This window comes from Mastigoproctus giganteus, chromosome 8, assembly GCF_048544385.1.
Source record: "Mastigoproctus giganteus isolate SK-2022 chromosome 8, ASM4854438v1, whole genome shotgun sequence".
In the NCBI taxonomy this organism is placed as follows: Eukaryota; Metazoa; Arthropoda; class Arachnida; order Uropygi; family Thelyphonidae; genus Mastigoproctus; species Mastigoproctus giganteus.
Genome location: NC_143582.1, coordinates 222525286 through 222542447, shown reverse-complemented (window position 1 = coordinate 222542447; position 17162 = coordinate 222525286). Strand labels below are relative to the sequence as shown.

At 37.1% G+C, this 17162-nt stretch overlaps 1 protein-coding gene across 1 annotated transcript in view; it reads right to left on the bottom strand.

Annotated features, from left to right (window-relative positions):
• LOC150082356 (protein CIP2A-like) overlaps positions 1-17162 on the bottom strand; it is a 105000-nt gene that overhangs the window by 41090 nt on the left and 46748 nt on the right. The window contains exons 11-12 of the mRNA XM_090380494.1: positions 16142-16295; positions 3253-3379 (exon numbers count right to left, since the gene is read on the bottom strand). Of these exons, the coding sequence (XP_090236620.1) occupies positions 3253-3379; positions 16142-16295 (281 nt within the window). The remainder of the gene's footprint in view (positions 1-3252; positions 3380-16141; positions 16296-17162) is intronic.

Here is a 17162-nt window from a genome sequence, read left to right as displayed (position 1 = left end):
TTGACAGCAGATCAAAAACACACACAGGAGTTGTCATGTCAAGTGAACATTTGTATCATTTTCAAGCAGATCCAGCAAATTTCCTTGCAAGATTTGTGATGATGTCTGTGACACGGGTCACAAACATGACCATTTTCAGCCATAAACAAGGTAGTCTAAACAGTGGAAACACAGCACTTCTCCTCCTCCTCCTCCAAAGAAAGCCAAGCTGATTCCATCTGCTGGCAATGTGATGGCATCATTTCTTTTTGGGATGTCGAAGGAGTTGCTAGCAGATTACCTTCAGAAGGGCTAGACAGTCAGTGCATATTATGCAAATGTTGAGAGGCATTTGCGTGAAAACATCAAAGACAAATGCCAAGGAAAACTCAGCAAAGGAGTCTTGTTTCACCAGGACAATGCACCTGTTCACAAGTCTGTCACTGCCATAGCTTCACTGAATGACTACAGCTTTCAAATCTTGGACCATCCCTCATCTTCACTAGATCTAGCACCAATTAACAGTAGTAAAAGATTAACAGTAGCATCAGACTTTCATGCATTACTTAAGCCGAAAAAGTACTGAGCTGGCATCCATAGTGGTGCCAAAAGTCTATTGACTCCAAACAAAGGGAACTACAGTCAGTCCTCGTATAGCACGATAGTTGTGTTCCTAGAAACCCTCGTGCAATGCAAAATCGTGCAATATAAACAACAGGCCCTATGGGAAAAATAGGGTTAGGTGCCGACCACCCAAGATTGAACACACATTTGTAACCAAAACATTACCAAACACAACAAATAATCGTAATAAAATACGTAAGTATTTTATTACGATTATTTATTATTATACGTAATAAAATACGTAATACGTAAACATTTTAATTACTTAAGTATTTTAAGTAATACGTAAGTATTTTATTACGACTATTACATAATAAAATATTGCTAATGCTTTTGCTTCTATTGTAAGCAAACTTGTTTTTTGTTTGATTTTCTATCCAAACAGATGATACCCGTTCCATCTCTTAAAATTCTTTGTGTCTTAATCTAATGGATTTTAATTACATTTTGAGTTGTTCCTGCTATGAAAGTTGTTTTTATTTTCTCTGCATTCTTTGTAATTCTCAGCGTTGCCTCATTTAGATCTGTAGCACGTGCAATATCACATGGTCTTTCATTTCGCTCAAAGCGTTTCATAATTTCATATTTTTTCTCTATCAACAGAGGCAGACTGGCCATTAGCCTTACTGGGGAAACCGCGGTGGGCCGGAGGCCAGTGTGATTTTGGCCATAAACCATAGTATGAGGCCACTATAAATTTTCGCGGGTAAGAATTTTTGACCCAGTCCGCCTCTGTTTATCGATATTGCTTTTGTTTTTCTCTGTGAATCTGCAGTGTCTTCACCAGGACGCTTCCTTTTCACACCTTTTAAGTATTTTACTCATTTTTAGGGAATAAAGCACAATTACAAAAGGAGGACGCACACTTGATACACATAAACAAAGCTGCGCGCGTGAAGCAACTGAATAAACAACACCGTAAAGGCAGAGATATACTATTAACACCTCACATTTTACTAAAGCACATTTCTAGGGGTTACTACCATAAAACAATAAAAACAATTTCCAGTTGCCTTTCTGCTAATGGAATCTGTTATAAACTGGTAGTAAACTCGATCTAATTGCATTTGCGATTATACCGATAGCTGGAATTGTGTTGCTTTTTACGTTATTATGGTGAAATGTGTTTCCCCTTCACTGATATAAAAAACAAATATATTTTCAGAATCACCACTTCATTCCTATCGTGTTGCGTTCAGTTGGGGTGATTCCGCGTTCGACTGCCATTTCTTGTAAACACAAAGGCGAATCGTGCATAAACGAATTCGGTTCGTGTTATATGAGATATCGTTCCCCTATTTATAAATCGTGTATGATCGAATTCGTGTAGTGTAAACACGTGTTATATGAGGACTGACTGTATGCTAAAAAGTAACACGTTACCAGACTCCTCAAATAAACCTTTCATACTCATGCCACAAACTTTTCAAAAGCCCCTCAGATGTAAACAATGCAAGTCAGTTTTAAAACTGACATCGCTTTGTTTTGTTCACTTATGACTATGACTACATTATATAACATTTAATCATTTATAATATCAGTTACAAATATGAACTGAATATAAATCAGTAATAAAAAAAAATAAATATAAATCAGTAATAAATGCAAATATACAGAAAGGTATTTACTTTAATTTTTTCAGTATTACTGTGGTAATGCTATGGTTTAATGGCACTTTGCAGCCAGCCATTACTGGCCAAGTGGAATATTATGAAGCTGATAGAACTGATGTATAAGGCAACTCAGAAGTTCTGTTTTAAATGTGCATTGAGTCTGATTAATAAATATCAGACATTTTATTATCCATAAATTTTAATACAAGGGGTAGATGTAATTATTTAATTAAGAGGTATGAGAGGTCTCTTCTTCTAACCAAGAAGAGACCTCTCATACCTCTTAATTAAGCTGAGCTTGTGGAGAAGAGGGAGGACTGACTAGAACCCTGGCCATTGTCAACTCCTTACCTTCTCTTGGTGCAACCTGTTACATACACAATAAAGGTTCTAATATTAAAATTATGAGTAATATAATTATAAGATACTTGCCTCCATTGTTATAGTATATTAGATTGATACAGAATAGCGTAACGTTTATCCCAAACTTGATAGCATAATACGTAGCACTGTATTAGGAATCTGTTAGCTTAGTATAGTATTATCAATTAATCAATAAAATTTATTAAATGTTATTAAATTTCATTGTTAATTAAATTGGACTTAAATGGAATTATAACCCAGACTAGAGCAGCAAAGCAATGGGCACAAAGTAGTGGGAGTGCAGTAGCTCGGGGGAGAACAGAAGGGGTCAATTCTCCAACACATCACAGTCTAAAATAATGTGCGAAATGTTTTCAGATCTTTCTGGAACAGGACATGATCAAACCAAGGAGGATGTCTTTGTGTGTGTGCTAGATGCAAAGAGATCTGCAGTTGTTTTTCGGCTTTTTGAAGTGCTTTCAAACAGATTTGATGAATGTGTTGTTTCTCATGGATATCTGAATTAATTAATAAGCTCTAAATTTTTGAATTCTTAATTTATTCAATTAATGGTTAAACAAAGCAGCATCCTGATTGATTAAAAGAAATGTAAGTTTTCTAAAACATTTCTGAAAATAAACTTTTATCCAAATGGTAAAAATAATAATCCTACCTCCAATCTAATTCTTTATAAACAGAGAGGGGATTGTTTTCTAGCTGGGTTTTTATTATTGCTGTACAGTCTTCAGCATTTATATATTTTGCAACAGTTTTCTTTATCTCACCCTCTGTGCATATGCCTAGAAAAAGAAACAAACTTAAACTGAATAAATTAAAGTAAGTTTAAATTTTCTATTAACTTGGCAATTATGGTATGGAGCCTAACAGGCCCAACTGAAATCAATAAAGAATTAAAATAAAAGCTCAAAGAATAATTAATTAGTAATTAAATAGTAACAAGTGAATGTTGTTTATTTTTTGTTTCAATTGATTACAGAAAATGAAAATGAAATTTTTTTATTGTATGGAATTAAAGTTTTGTTTGTGATGAAAATAATAACATTTTTTAATATAAATTTTTTACTAAAAGAATTCCATTAAATTTAAGATTTAACTGTTTAATTCCTTCTTTATGCTGATTATTAAATTTACTTTGTATGAATTCAAAACCAGAACTTCCAAATTAACCAATATGCCACTCCAGTAGCCTGTTAGGCTCCATACCATAATTTCATGGATAACACCAATCACTTTTATGTGCACACTCTCTCAATCTAAACAGAATGTCTTCAACAAGAGATACTGCAAACGTGAGTAACACAGGCCCACTGACAGAATTTGGGCATGGCAAATGAGGGAACAATGAAGCAGTAACAGAACTTTATATACTAAATATAATTCCTATCATTGCATTGTTCGATTTTTAATCTAAGAAGAATGGATATATGTGCACTTCATATACAGATACCATAATAGTTTTTCAAACTGTAACCAAATTTTATCAAAATTTGGTTTCGCCAGAACAGCACTATTACAGTCCCCAAGTCCAAACTTGGGGATTTCATTAGCATTAATAGAGGCATATGATGCAAGAAAGCAAGCTTATGCAGCATCAGCAAAAAAAAAAAAAAAAAACACTGCTCCCATTTCACCCCTCCATTCGTTCCAAATACCTGTCCAGCTCAGCCGTAAAGGCTATCAACTTCCACAACAGAGGATGGAAGTCTGTTCCACCAACCAACTACCCGCTGGCTAAAGGCAAACTTCCGCACATCTATCCTACATCTGCACATCTATCCTACATCTGTCTTTCCTCAATTTGAATTTATGCCCTCTCAGGTGATTATTCTGAGCAAGAGGAACAATCCCATCAGCGTTGAGCATGCTCAAACCATTCAAAGCTTTATACACCTCAATCAGATCACCTCACAGGTGCCTAGTCACCAGACACCGTAATTTGCAAAATTTAAGCCTTTCTTCATGAGAGCAACCCTTTGTTCCATTCACAAATCTTGTTGCCCTTCTCTGTACTCGTTCCAAAAGCTCTACATCCTTCTTAAAATGAGGCCTCCAGACCTGTATACAGTATTCAAGGTGTGGCCCGACCATTGCCTTATACAAGGGGATAATCACCTCCTTATCGCTGCTAGAAAAATTCCTGTATATCGTTGACAAGACACTATGAGCTACTCTTGCAGGCCATCTGCACTGCTCAGAAAACTTCATATCTGCCTGCAAAATTACCCGCAGGTCCTTTTCGTTCTCTACCATTGTCAGTGTAGTACCACATAGTTGATACGTCACTCTGGGGTTATTGTTTCCCATATGTAGTACTTTACATTTGTCAATGCTAAACTTCATTTGCCACCTCTCAGCCCATCTGCTCAACTTTTCTAGCTCCTGTTTCAGCAGTGTACTGTCATTAGCATCCTTAACAACCCTGCCAACCTTTGTATCGTCTGCAAACTTGGACATTAAGCTTGATATACCATCATCAATATCATTTATAAATACAGAAAACAACAATGGACCAATACTGAACCCTGAGGGACTCCACTAATAACATTAGTCCACGATGAGCAGTATCCATTGATTACCACTCTGTCTTCTCCCACTCAACCATCCCTTTATCCATAGCAGCAATTTGCCTTCAATGCCACATTGCTCCAATTTGTTCAGCAGTCTTCCATGGGCAACAGTATCAAAAGCCTTTCTAAGATCCAAATATATGATATCAAAGCTTTTTCCTGCATCCAGTTCCTTTGTGACCACATCATAGTATCCAATCAAATTGGTCAGGTAAGACTTTCCCTTAACAAAACCATGCTGTGTTGTTGTTATTTGGTTTTTAGGAGCATTAGCAACTAAGGCCATATTGCTCTGGGGATATGCGGTGGTCATTCCCGACTTTTCCGCATCCTCCGTATTTGGTGCCTCAAGGGCTCGAACCCCGGTCTAATCAAGAAGCATATGCTACGCACTGCTGCTCCTGCCCACCTGGCTACGGAGGCGCCACCATGCTGTGTGCGAGCTATAACTGAAGTCTCGTCTAGATGATCCTGCAGCTCTTCTTTAACCATTGCCTCCATTAATTTTCCTGGAACAGAAGTTAAACTATCAGGTCTAATTACTTGTGTCGCCCTTTGATCCTCCTTTGTGAATTGGGGTAAAGGTGTTTCATGTAAAGATGCAGTCAAATTTACCCAAAACTGGACTTGGTCAACAAAATTTATTTAGGCTTTCCAATATCAAATGGCATTAAAATAAAGTTAGGACAGTTATGTTATGTGCATGTGAATAGATGGATATAATGAAACTAATAAACACTACAGAAAAATATAAAAATAAATAAAGAGTGGCAGATGTTACACATCCCTTCAACAATCAGAACTAGAAGGTGGGGTGGACACTTGATATTTTCAAAATTCATGGTGTTTTTGGGTGTATTTTTAATACTAATTCTAAAAATCCCAATTGTTTTTACCTATCAGATATTTTTACAAACAGTAAGAAATGTTTTATTAGATACACACATTCCATGCTGTTGTTGTTGTTTGGTTTTTAGGAGCATTAGCAACGAAGGTCATATTGCTCCGAGAATATGTGGTGGTCATTCCCTGACCTTTCCGCATCCTCCGTATTTGGTGTTGACGGGCTCGAACCCCAGTCTAATCAAGAAGCGTGTGTTACACACTGCTGCTCCTTCCCACCTGGCTACGGAGGCGCCACATTCCATGCATACAACACGATATGCATTCTACTTCCTTTGTAATTGCCAGGTACAGGTGTGCCTAGATGTGTTTAGACATGTCAGAGGTATATAAACCTGCAAAGCATTTCTTCTGCATTGTTTTCTGGTACAGCCATGCTAACCAGTATCTGCTTTAGACAACAGCAAGTTGTGGTTGTGTGAAACATATTTTGTTACATCTGCAGTAACTATGTTGTGGTAAAACAAAGGCAGGAGATAACATCATTTGTGATGCACATTTTGGAATTATATTAGGTTACCAAGATAAGTTGTCCCCCCCCCCCAGAGTGTGCCACACATTCATTGAGGTGGTTGTGATTATGGTAAAAAAGAAAGCCATGACATTTGCCATTCCCATGGTGTGGAGACAACATTCGGATCATATTAATAACTGCTACTTTTGTTCCATAAATGTAGCAGGTTATAATGCAAAATAACAAGTTGTTTATCTCAACAACAGTATTTCAGCTGCAAGATCAGTACTCCATGGACCTAAACTACTGGTATCACTTTTGCCCACTGTTCTTGAATGTATGGTGTCAGATCTGGAATCTGACATTTGTGATCCAGAGGATGAAATAAGTTATTGTAACAAAGATATTTCCAACTGTGGGCCACAGCAGTTTACACAAAGTAAATTTAATGAAGTTGTGAGAGATTTAAATCTACACGAGGGTTTGTAGAGCTTTTAGGGTCAAGACTGAAATCCAAGAATCTGCTGACCCTAAAAAGTCTTTTCATAGTATAGACATTATGAAAAAGAATTGGTTCCCTCATTTTTCTGAAGAACACTCAATGATATATTGCAACAATATTCCTGCAGTTATGAAATTTTTTGGAATTTTCTACCAACCAACAGAGTGGAGGCTATTTATTGACTCATCAGAGCAAAGCCCCAAAGGAGTTTTCCTTCATATTGGAAACAAATATGCATTCATTCATTCATCTAGTCCATTCAGCAAATTTAAAAGAAAACTACAAAGGGATGATGTGAATATGGCACTTTTAACTCTAAGTATCTCATGTGACAGAAAGAACCAATGCTACAGCAAAACAAATTCCTTATAGTAACGAATGGGCCTGGAGTACTGGAGTCCATAGTTTAATATACACGTAAGTTAGTTATAAACCAGTTATACAAATATATTAACAAAAATCAGTAGCACTGCCCGCACCCTATTCTCCAGGGCTTGGAGCCATTCCAGCACAGACACAATTAGGCGTAATGAGATCTCCCGTGTGAAGGCGGACCTAACCAAATGTGGTTTACTAAGCAGATGCCTATTACAGGCAGAAGAACTCACATCCAACCCAAGACCACCGAACCAAGTCGGTATATCGTCCGCCTACATTCCCTATTATCCAGGCGTGTCAGGACGGATCTCGAAGGTCCTTAGAAGTTACAACATCAAATGTGTGCAATTACCCTGCAGGAACCTACGTTCACTTGTCTCCAGCGTGAAGACCCCTGTCACACCTGTCTTACGCAGCAATGTGGTATATCGCATCACCTGTAGAGACTGTAACAGTTGCTACATAAGAGAAACATCAAGGCATCTCCAGGATCGCCTCACGGAACACGACAGAGCAATCCGGCTTGCCGAAACTGACCAGTCCGCGGTCGCGGAACATTTTTGGGCCACCAACCACGATCTTGACCCCAAACATGACTTTGAAATAGTAGACCACTCATGGCACTCTCGCCACCACCTATGGCTAGAGTCACTCAACATAGTAAACAATCCAAAGGCATTAAATTGCCAGAAAGGCATACGTCTACATCCCATCCTGGAGACAACCGTTTTATTGCTGGATGATCAGTGGCGTAGAAAGCAGCACACGTCCGCGCAACAACAATGACGCATGATTAACGTGCCTCACTCAGCTCGTTGTATTGTATTTAATTTTGTATTTAATTTGTCAGTTGACAAAGGGACACGCGTCCCGAAAGCTACTGACTTTTGTTAATATATTTGTATAACTGGTTTATAACTAACTTACGTGTATATCAAATTCCTTATTTTTATGTGGATAAGTACTATATGACTTCAAAACTTCACAGAAACAATTATATAATTACACATTAGTTAAAAATAATCTTCATTTTTCTTTTTTTTATGTGATGTACATAAGATGTATTATTTAGAATGATTTTAAGTAATGGACACTGAACTTCACATAAATTTTGATATTAAATTAAATCTTTATTGGGTGCTGAATATAAACCAACATCTGGGCTTGAAATTTGTCATTAAGAAGAGCAGAGTTGTCAAGTAGTTGATCTTGTAAATTATCTCATAAACTTGCCTTGTAAATGAATTATATTCAGTGCCCAACAAGTTTTTATATTGATCTGTTCTTTCTTCGAATATGTTTAGATAATCTTCCTTCTCCCACCCTTTCTATACATCCATACCACTTTAATTGGATTTTTTCCTTAATGCCTTCAGGCAGAACACTCCATTGTGAGTGTTACTGAAGACATTTAACTCCTGGGAAATTGTCATTGAGTACATGTATATAGGTTTGTACCCATGTGTGTTCAATGCCATTGTTGTTGTTGGTTTAGAGATTTATTAAGCGCATCAGAAACTATGGCCATAGTGGTCTTCAATGCCAATTTGCTTGGCTGCATGGAGGGAGGAATTAATGCCTCCACTTGAAGATGGCTAACTCAAAGTTGAGTGGAATGGTCATAGGAAATTCTCTAGGTCTATACTCAATATCACACTAAAGACTAGCACCAGTAATTTTCATTTTAATTCAAGTTCAAAATTCCGTGACCATAGGTCACCAATCATAAGGATTTCTTGTATAAAAGAGACCCCTTCTCTTTTCCACTTGGGTAACAACAAAGATGCGATTTACCAACAGATGTCTTTTCACCTTTGGACAGAAAGTGGAGTACTGTACAAAATGCAATTTTTTTTTTTCTCATTAAAATGGCATAAATGGTATAAACTGTACCAAGACTGATACTAACAACACATGCAATCTCATCACAAGTCAGTCTTTTATCTTTTTGCAATGGTTGTTTCCCACACCCCTCAATAATTCTGGTCACTTGTGGCATAGCTTTTTTAATATATATTTTTCATTGTTTTCTCATGGATTTAACCATGTAAAAATGTTTTCAGCGACAGAGACTGTCTATCAAGAGGGGTATGTAAGCATAAGGATAGGCAGATTTCATGTACAGATTTGTCATGTGCTGCTTCAATATGTTCCCTGCTGCGCTCTGCTTATTTGGTCAACTATTTCATGCCATCATCGTGTCATGTAGTCATGCATACGCAACAGAGTTTTCAATGAGAGTTTTTCAAAAACTCAGAGTTTTTGGTGTATAAACCCAATATCCAACAAACAAAATGCTGCATAAACACAATTTACATTAATTATATTTTAGGAAATATTAAACAGCTGTGGAAATCATAGTGATTGTCCCTTGAACTTCTATCACAGCTAATAAATATAGAGAAGTGCTATGAGGGATATACAATAAAGAATGATCATAATTTTTCATGAACAACCATACTGCTTGCTATTCCTAGCTGAGCTGCAGAATTTAAGACCAAACCAAGCTGCATCACATAGCAACTGCACAGTTGACCCTGGCAGTCAGTAAAGTTTATGCCTGTTAAGTTTTGCATACATAACAATGAACGTGACATGTGAGGAACAGTATGCTGCTCTCAAATTCTGTTTCCATCTCAAGAAAACATCAGCTACAGCATGTGAAATGTTAAAAAGGGGCGTATGGTGAATCTATGCTCCCATACAGCACAACTCACAAACCTGCAGGAAGTTTAAAGATGGACATGATTCAATCAAAAAATCATTGGTCCTGGAGCTCCAACCACTGCTGTCACCACAGAAACTATAAACACTGCTTCTGTAATCATGAGAGAAGATCATAGTATAACAGTAAAGCAATAAAAAGATGTTGAGAATATCAGTAGAAAGCATGCATGGTATTCTCCACGACACATGTTGTGCATGCTGGGTTCCAAGACTACTCACACCTAACCAACAGCAAGTTTGCATAGAGGTTTATCAGGAATTGCAATGGATGGTTGCTGAAGATGGTGAGCTTCTGCACAAGGTAATAAAGGCTGATGAGATATGGCTTCATAATTTCGACCCAGACAGTAAGCAACAAAGCTCTGTTTGGAAGTCATTTCATCACCAACACCAAAAAAAGCAAAAGTTGCGAGTTCTGCAGGAAAGGTTATGGTCACATTTTTTTTTTTTTTTTTACATTCAAGGAATGGTTTACCAGCATGTTGTGCCAGGTCATACAAATGCTACAGGACCTTATTACAGAACTTTACTGCACACTTTGCAGGATCGCATTCATTTCAAACGGCTGCAACTGTATGTAGGTGAGTGGATTCCGCAATTACGACAATGTGAGGCCTCACATTGGTCATACTGTCATTGAGTGCTTAGCCCAGCATTAATATCAAATGTGTTCCTCATCTGCCCCACACCTTGCATCCTGTGATTTTTTTTTATTTATTTCTAAAGTTAAAGGAGTTGCAAAGAAACATTTCTAGTTACTAGAAGAGGTTGTAAAGACATTGGAGGTGATTTTCAAATGCATTGAAAAAAATAGCTTCCACCATGTTTTTGAAGAATAGGAGAAATGTTGTGTAAGCGCATTTCATCAAATGGGGACTACTTTGGTATGTTACGAAAACAAAATTATGTTCATTTTTTTATCGAACAGCCCTCCTCTTTATTTGAAGTTCTACACATCCTGAACAGTGACAGAATCTCCAAGAGATGCTAGAAAAGTTCTTTAAGAGTAAATTAGTTTGCATATTGTATTATACATTGACCTGCATATACCGGGTGGTTATAAAATAAGTTTTCCTATTCAGGAGACCCTAGTGTCAAAACAGTTAGTCAGTGCTGTGAAAATTGGTGGGCATATCATTTTTGGTTTGAGAAAGTGATTTGTAGAAGAAAAAAAAAAAAGTTCAAAATTCCACCACCGGGGGTAAAACAGCGCTGCACATATGTAAAAGTTGTCATTTACTTCAAGACACGCTAATTACACAAATGACATCCTGTTAGATAAAAGCAGAAACGGCAATGCCATCATCAACAACCATTATGGCTTTTACAAAAAAGGAATGTGCTCTTTTAGTAAAACTGTTCTATCAGAATAATAGTAACGCTAATGCAGCACTATGTGAATATCGGAAACTTAAAGATTTACATAAAAGACCTTTGACATTGTCAGTGGGGCTTCGAAAACTAATAAATAAATAAATTTGAAGCGACCTGGGAGATAGGTGTAATTTCAGGCAGGGGATGACCACATATCAGGATGTAAGTAGTGGATGAAGTGGCAGTTGCAATGGCCTCCAGGTCAGAATGCGAAACACTAACAGTCAGTAATGCCAGAGGTGTGTCAAGAGACTTGAACCTTCCTTGGTCTACTGTACATAAAGTGCTTCAAATAATTTTACGCTAGTTCCCTTGCAAGATTCACGTAGTGCAAGAACTAAAGTCTTGTGATCAGCAACAATGAACAGACTTTGCTCTACAATTTCTGGCTCATATGGAAATTGATGATACATGGGCTCAAATGATCTTGTGGTCTGGTGAGGCACGTTTCACTCTTCATGGGGCAGTAAATGCACAAAACTGCCGAATATGGGGAACTTCTCATCCATCTGCTGTGCATGAAAGACCACTACAAAGTCCATATGTTACAGTATGGTGTGGATTCACAGCAGAGTTTATAATCGGGCCATTTTTCTTTGAAGAGTCTACACCTTGTGGCCCTGTAAGGTGTACAGTAACTAGTGCAGGGTACTGCGCTCTTCTAAGAGAGTGTATTATTCCTGCTCTGCAAGAAAGGCTATGCTTGGAGACAGTAGTGTTCATGCAAGATGGTGCCCCTCCCCACGTTGGTCGACAAGTGAAGGAACTGCTCCGTTCAACATTTGGAAATGATAGCATCATTTCTAGAGACCTTCTGCAGTTCTGTCCAGCCCAATCACAAGACCTCAATCCCTGTGATTTCTGGCTATGGGGATACCTGAAAGACAGTTTAACGTGGCGGCATACAGACGCTCGTCAATTTGAAAGAAAGCATTAAACAGCATGTAGCCAACATCCCCAATGAGATCTACGTGAAACTGGGTCACACGCAGTCCTCCGTTTTCAGAATGTCATCAAGTGAAAGCACATAGAACAATATCTGTAGATTTATAAGTTCTGATATTAAAATCTAATCCGAAGTTAAGTATTCTACCTCATGTTTACAGTGCCAATTTCTCCCCTGGTGGCAGAAATTTTAACAAATTTTGTTTCTTCTACAAATCGCTTTCCCATACCCTAAATGACATACCCACCAATTTTCACAGTGCTGTCTCTAACCATTTTAACACTAGGATCTCCTGAGTGGGGAAACTTATTTTATAACCACCCGGAAATTGGTAGAAAGCATATTAAAGTTTACTGTGAATTATGTATTACATAGTTCACAGTAAACTAAATTGGTGCTCAAACATTAAGGAATAAACATAAATAAATAAAAAATCTGTAATTACATTGAAAAAAAAGTTGAAATTATTTTAATGTGTATTAATAATGCCAAAGATTTGACACATTTCAATCCGAAATTATAGACATATGAAAGAGTTCATGTATGACCAAATATGGTGTGCCAATAATCCATGGAAACAATACCTTCTAAAAGATATCCAGAACCAAACATAAGTTGAGTCTGCATGAATACACTATGAGATAACAATAACTCCTCTCAAAATCAGTCAGCTCAACTCTATATTCCATGATCAGAATAACTAACTTACTTCTGTGACTTATATGTTTTCCTTATATATAAGTCTGAGTCATTTGTTTATCCGGGAAGGTCCAATGGTTTATGAAAACAGAGGTGTCTACATACTCTTTTGGAGGGTTGTGTACTGTAATAAGTCAATACAGAAGCATATCCAAGAAAACACCTGTTAAGTAATGTTGGAGGTATTAAGTAGCAGTATGGAATAAAGATTTGGTGAGATTTCTGGTAGTGGGGGAGGGAGTGGTGACTTGCAACTCTATTCCTAGTAGATCCAGAGATCTCTATTAGATTGGGGATGGGGGGTCTGTTGTATCCTCAGAAGATAGCAGTTCGCTAGGAGAGCTCTGTGAGATCATAATATACCTTTTAACCTGTACTGGAATGGGAGGCGAGCGCATGTTGTATTTAAAGTTTATCTAAACTCCCATGATGCTCTTTTTGACATGTGGGAACTTTAGCCGCGAGAGGTTCCAAGTCGGTGAAAGGTTGAAGGGAAGTTTAGCGTTAATAATGTTGAGATCGGAATGGTGTCGGTACCATTCGATGGTGAGGGCTTCATATTGAAGAATTCTGTATCTCGATCTAAGTTTAATAATAGTGATGGCAGAGTCAACAAGGGGGGTGTGGTTGTGGGTTTGAGCATGGGTTGTTAACTCAGTGCAGGATTGACTTGTCTTGAAACTGTTGAAGTGGTAGTATGCACGGGTATTGAAAGTTGTAGAGGAACCGAATTTGGTGGTAGTGCTGCCGATGTAACAGGTGTTGCAGTTTGGTTGGCATTTTATGAGATATATTAAGTTATTGAGATCATTGATGGGATATTTGTGTGTATCTTTGTAAGAATTAAATAGGGAACCTTAGTTTATTGTAAGTGTAGAAGGTGAGGGAGATGTCGGTATCTTTGAATGTACGTCGGAATTGTGCTGCGAGTTCACTATGGTAAGGGAGAACTATGCGAGTATTTGTCTTGTGACTGTGTCTGGTGGGGTTATTAATACTGTTTTTAACGGTGGATATTGTGTGTTGGATGAGTTGAGGGGGATAGCTCCTGGCTATGAATTTATCAGTAAGGTATTGAAGTTCATTGTGTAGATCGTTTTGTGAAGAGGTGAATTTGATAGCATTGTAGATTTGGTTGTGTAGGACAGCTTTTTTGGTATTAAGGGGATGATGTGAAGTGAAATGTAGATATTTACCGGTGTGCGTATTTTTTCTGAAAATCTTGGTATTTAAATTTGTGTCTGTTGACCACATCCTTGAACTTACCATTCTTTTACTAGACACTAGATATTTTAGATTCAACAATAAAATTTATCGACAAACATTTGGTTTACCAATGGGTTTAGGCATTTCTACCCCCTTTCTGAAATTTATCTCACCATTATTGAAAACCAAATTTTACAACCTTTCCCCTCTGAAATTAAATTATACATCCACTACGCTGATGATATCCTAATAATAGGCAACAGAACAACCATAGACAATCTTTTTTTAAAATTCAATACAATATATGACAGGCTAAACCTTGCCCTCGAAATCGCAACGGGCAACCAGATTAATTTTCTTAATCTTACTATTTATACAACAGACACAAATTTAAATAATCACAATTCCGACGTACATTCAAAGATACCGACATCTCCCTCACCTTCTCCACTTACAATAAACTAGGTTCCCTATTTAATTCTTACAAAGATACACACAAATATCCCATCAATGATCTCAATAACTTAATATATCTCATAAAATGCCAACCGAACTGCGACACCTGTTACATCGGCAGCACTACCACCAAATTCGGTTCCTCCACAACTTCCAATACCCACGCATACTACCACTTCAACAGTGGTAGTATGTGCGCATACTACTACTTCAACAGTTTCAAGACAAGTCAATCCTGCACTGAGTTAACAACCCATGCTCAAACCCACAACCACACCCCCCCCTTGTTGACTCTGCCATCACTATTATTAAACTTAGATCGAGCTACAGAATTCTTCAATATGAAGCCCTCACCATCGAATGGTACCAACACCATTCCGATCTCAACATTGTTAACGCTAAACTTCCCTTCAACCTTTCACCGGCTTGGAACCTCTCGCGGCTAAAGTTCCCACGTGTCAAAAAGAGCATCATGGGAGTTTAGATAAACTTTAAATACAACACGCGCTCACTTCTCTTCCATTTGCCAACTGATGACGGTTTACTCACGAAAGTCCCTCGTAACGACTATTGGCACCACCGGTCTTCTCTCTTTTTTTTCATTTACGTTTTTTAACCTCTTTATGACAACCAAGGATTGGAGACCTGCATTTCTACTTCCTTGCGCTCATTTTAAAATCTGTTTAAAATATTTTCACCCCATTCCCCCACCTTAGTTCTTTTTAACGCTTCTTCCAACCTAAATTTAACCACCATCTACCAAAAAAATTTTATTGCAGATTTGTACAAAGGTGAGTACCGTTTTCTAAGCATTTGCTATTCATTTTTTAGTCAGATTTATCACGGTATTATAAGGTTACTATAATTTCACTACTGTTGTGCACAACTTGTGTTTACAGGGCCAGAGAGAGATTGTAAAATGATGAATATTTGGTTCTATGATTTTTATTTGTATTTAAAATTACATCCTCCAGGTTAATTGCATCTACTCTGTAACCCTTAAGTAGTTGAGCCATTGTCTTGCAAAAAAAAGTATAACTTAAGTTGTTCATTGAATCAAATGCTTATAGTGCAGTAATTGTTCAATATTTCCCACTGTTTTTTTTTTTTTTTTCTCTCCTGGTTCACATGAACTTTTCAAAAACTCTACTCATTAAATAATTTATTGAACCTCAACACCTGCAGCAGCAGTTTTCAAACAGCCAAACTATAAAGAAAAACATCTGAATAAACAAAAACTGTGACTGGGAGACTGTCAAAAATGGCTCCTCTGCGGATTTATAAATAAAGACTATTCTTAGCAAAATTCAAAAAAGGCATGTCACCTACCTACAAAGAAATCAAGTATAGCAACTTGGTTCTGGAGATGCTTCTTCAGAAGGTAAGTATCAAAATTCAAGTTTTTAATTAAATGAGATTTTATGTTAACAAGGATGTTTTCTGTGTGTCTGCTCAAAAGATGCCAATTCTCTTTTGCCAGTTCCTATACATTAAGGAAAGAGGATTTGATAAGTGGTGTTTTAAGGGATAAAAAAAACACAATATTAGACTAAGAAAGCATGCAGAGAATAAGAGAAGCAAAGAAAAAAATTGTAATAAATTTTTCATCTACATATATTATATGGGGTGTCTACATTAGGAATTGTAGTATACTCACCTGAAGGCAGCAAAGTCATAAAGAAATACAATACTCCAAAAAATCATGGTAAATTGTTACTGTTACTTTTAAAAATTAATTATTTTATTTCCAAACATTTTTATTAATTTTAGAAATTTTTTAAATTCAATTTAAAAAAAAAAAAAAGACAGAAGCTGGTAATATCAAAGATAGATTGAGAACTGCAAAGTTTGAACAAACTTGCTGGACTATACATTTTAATTTTAAAGAAATACAGAGGTGTATGAGGTGTGACCAAAACGTTTTTAAGGATTCACCTTGGTATCTTGAAATTGTGGCACTGTAACAAGTTAACTTGTCATAGCATGTTGTCTTTTATCTGCAGTCAGTCTCAATGTACATTGAATAGGTGTGTTTTACTTGTTTCAAAGCATTTTAAATTTAATGTTAAATTTTACTGAGCAACAAATTTGCATCAAATTTTGTTTTAAATTTAAGAAACACGGTATCACCCACAATGTTAAAAACAGCTTTAAGAGAAAATGCGGCGCCTCTGTAGCCAGGTGGGAAGGAGAAGCAGTGTGTAACACACGCTTCTTGATTAGACCGGGGTTCGAGCCCATCACCACCAAATACGGAGGATGCGGAAAGGTCGGGGAATGACCACCGCATATTCTTGGAGCAATATGGCCTTAGTTGCTAATGCTCCTAAAAAAAACCAAATAACAATAA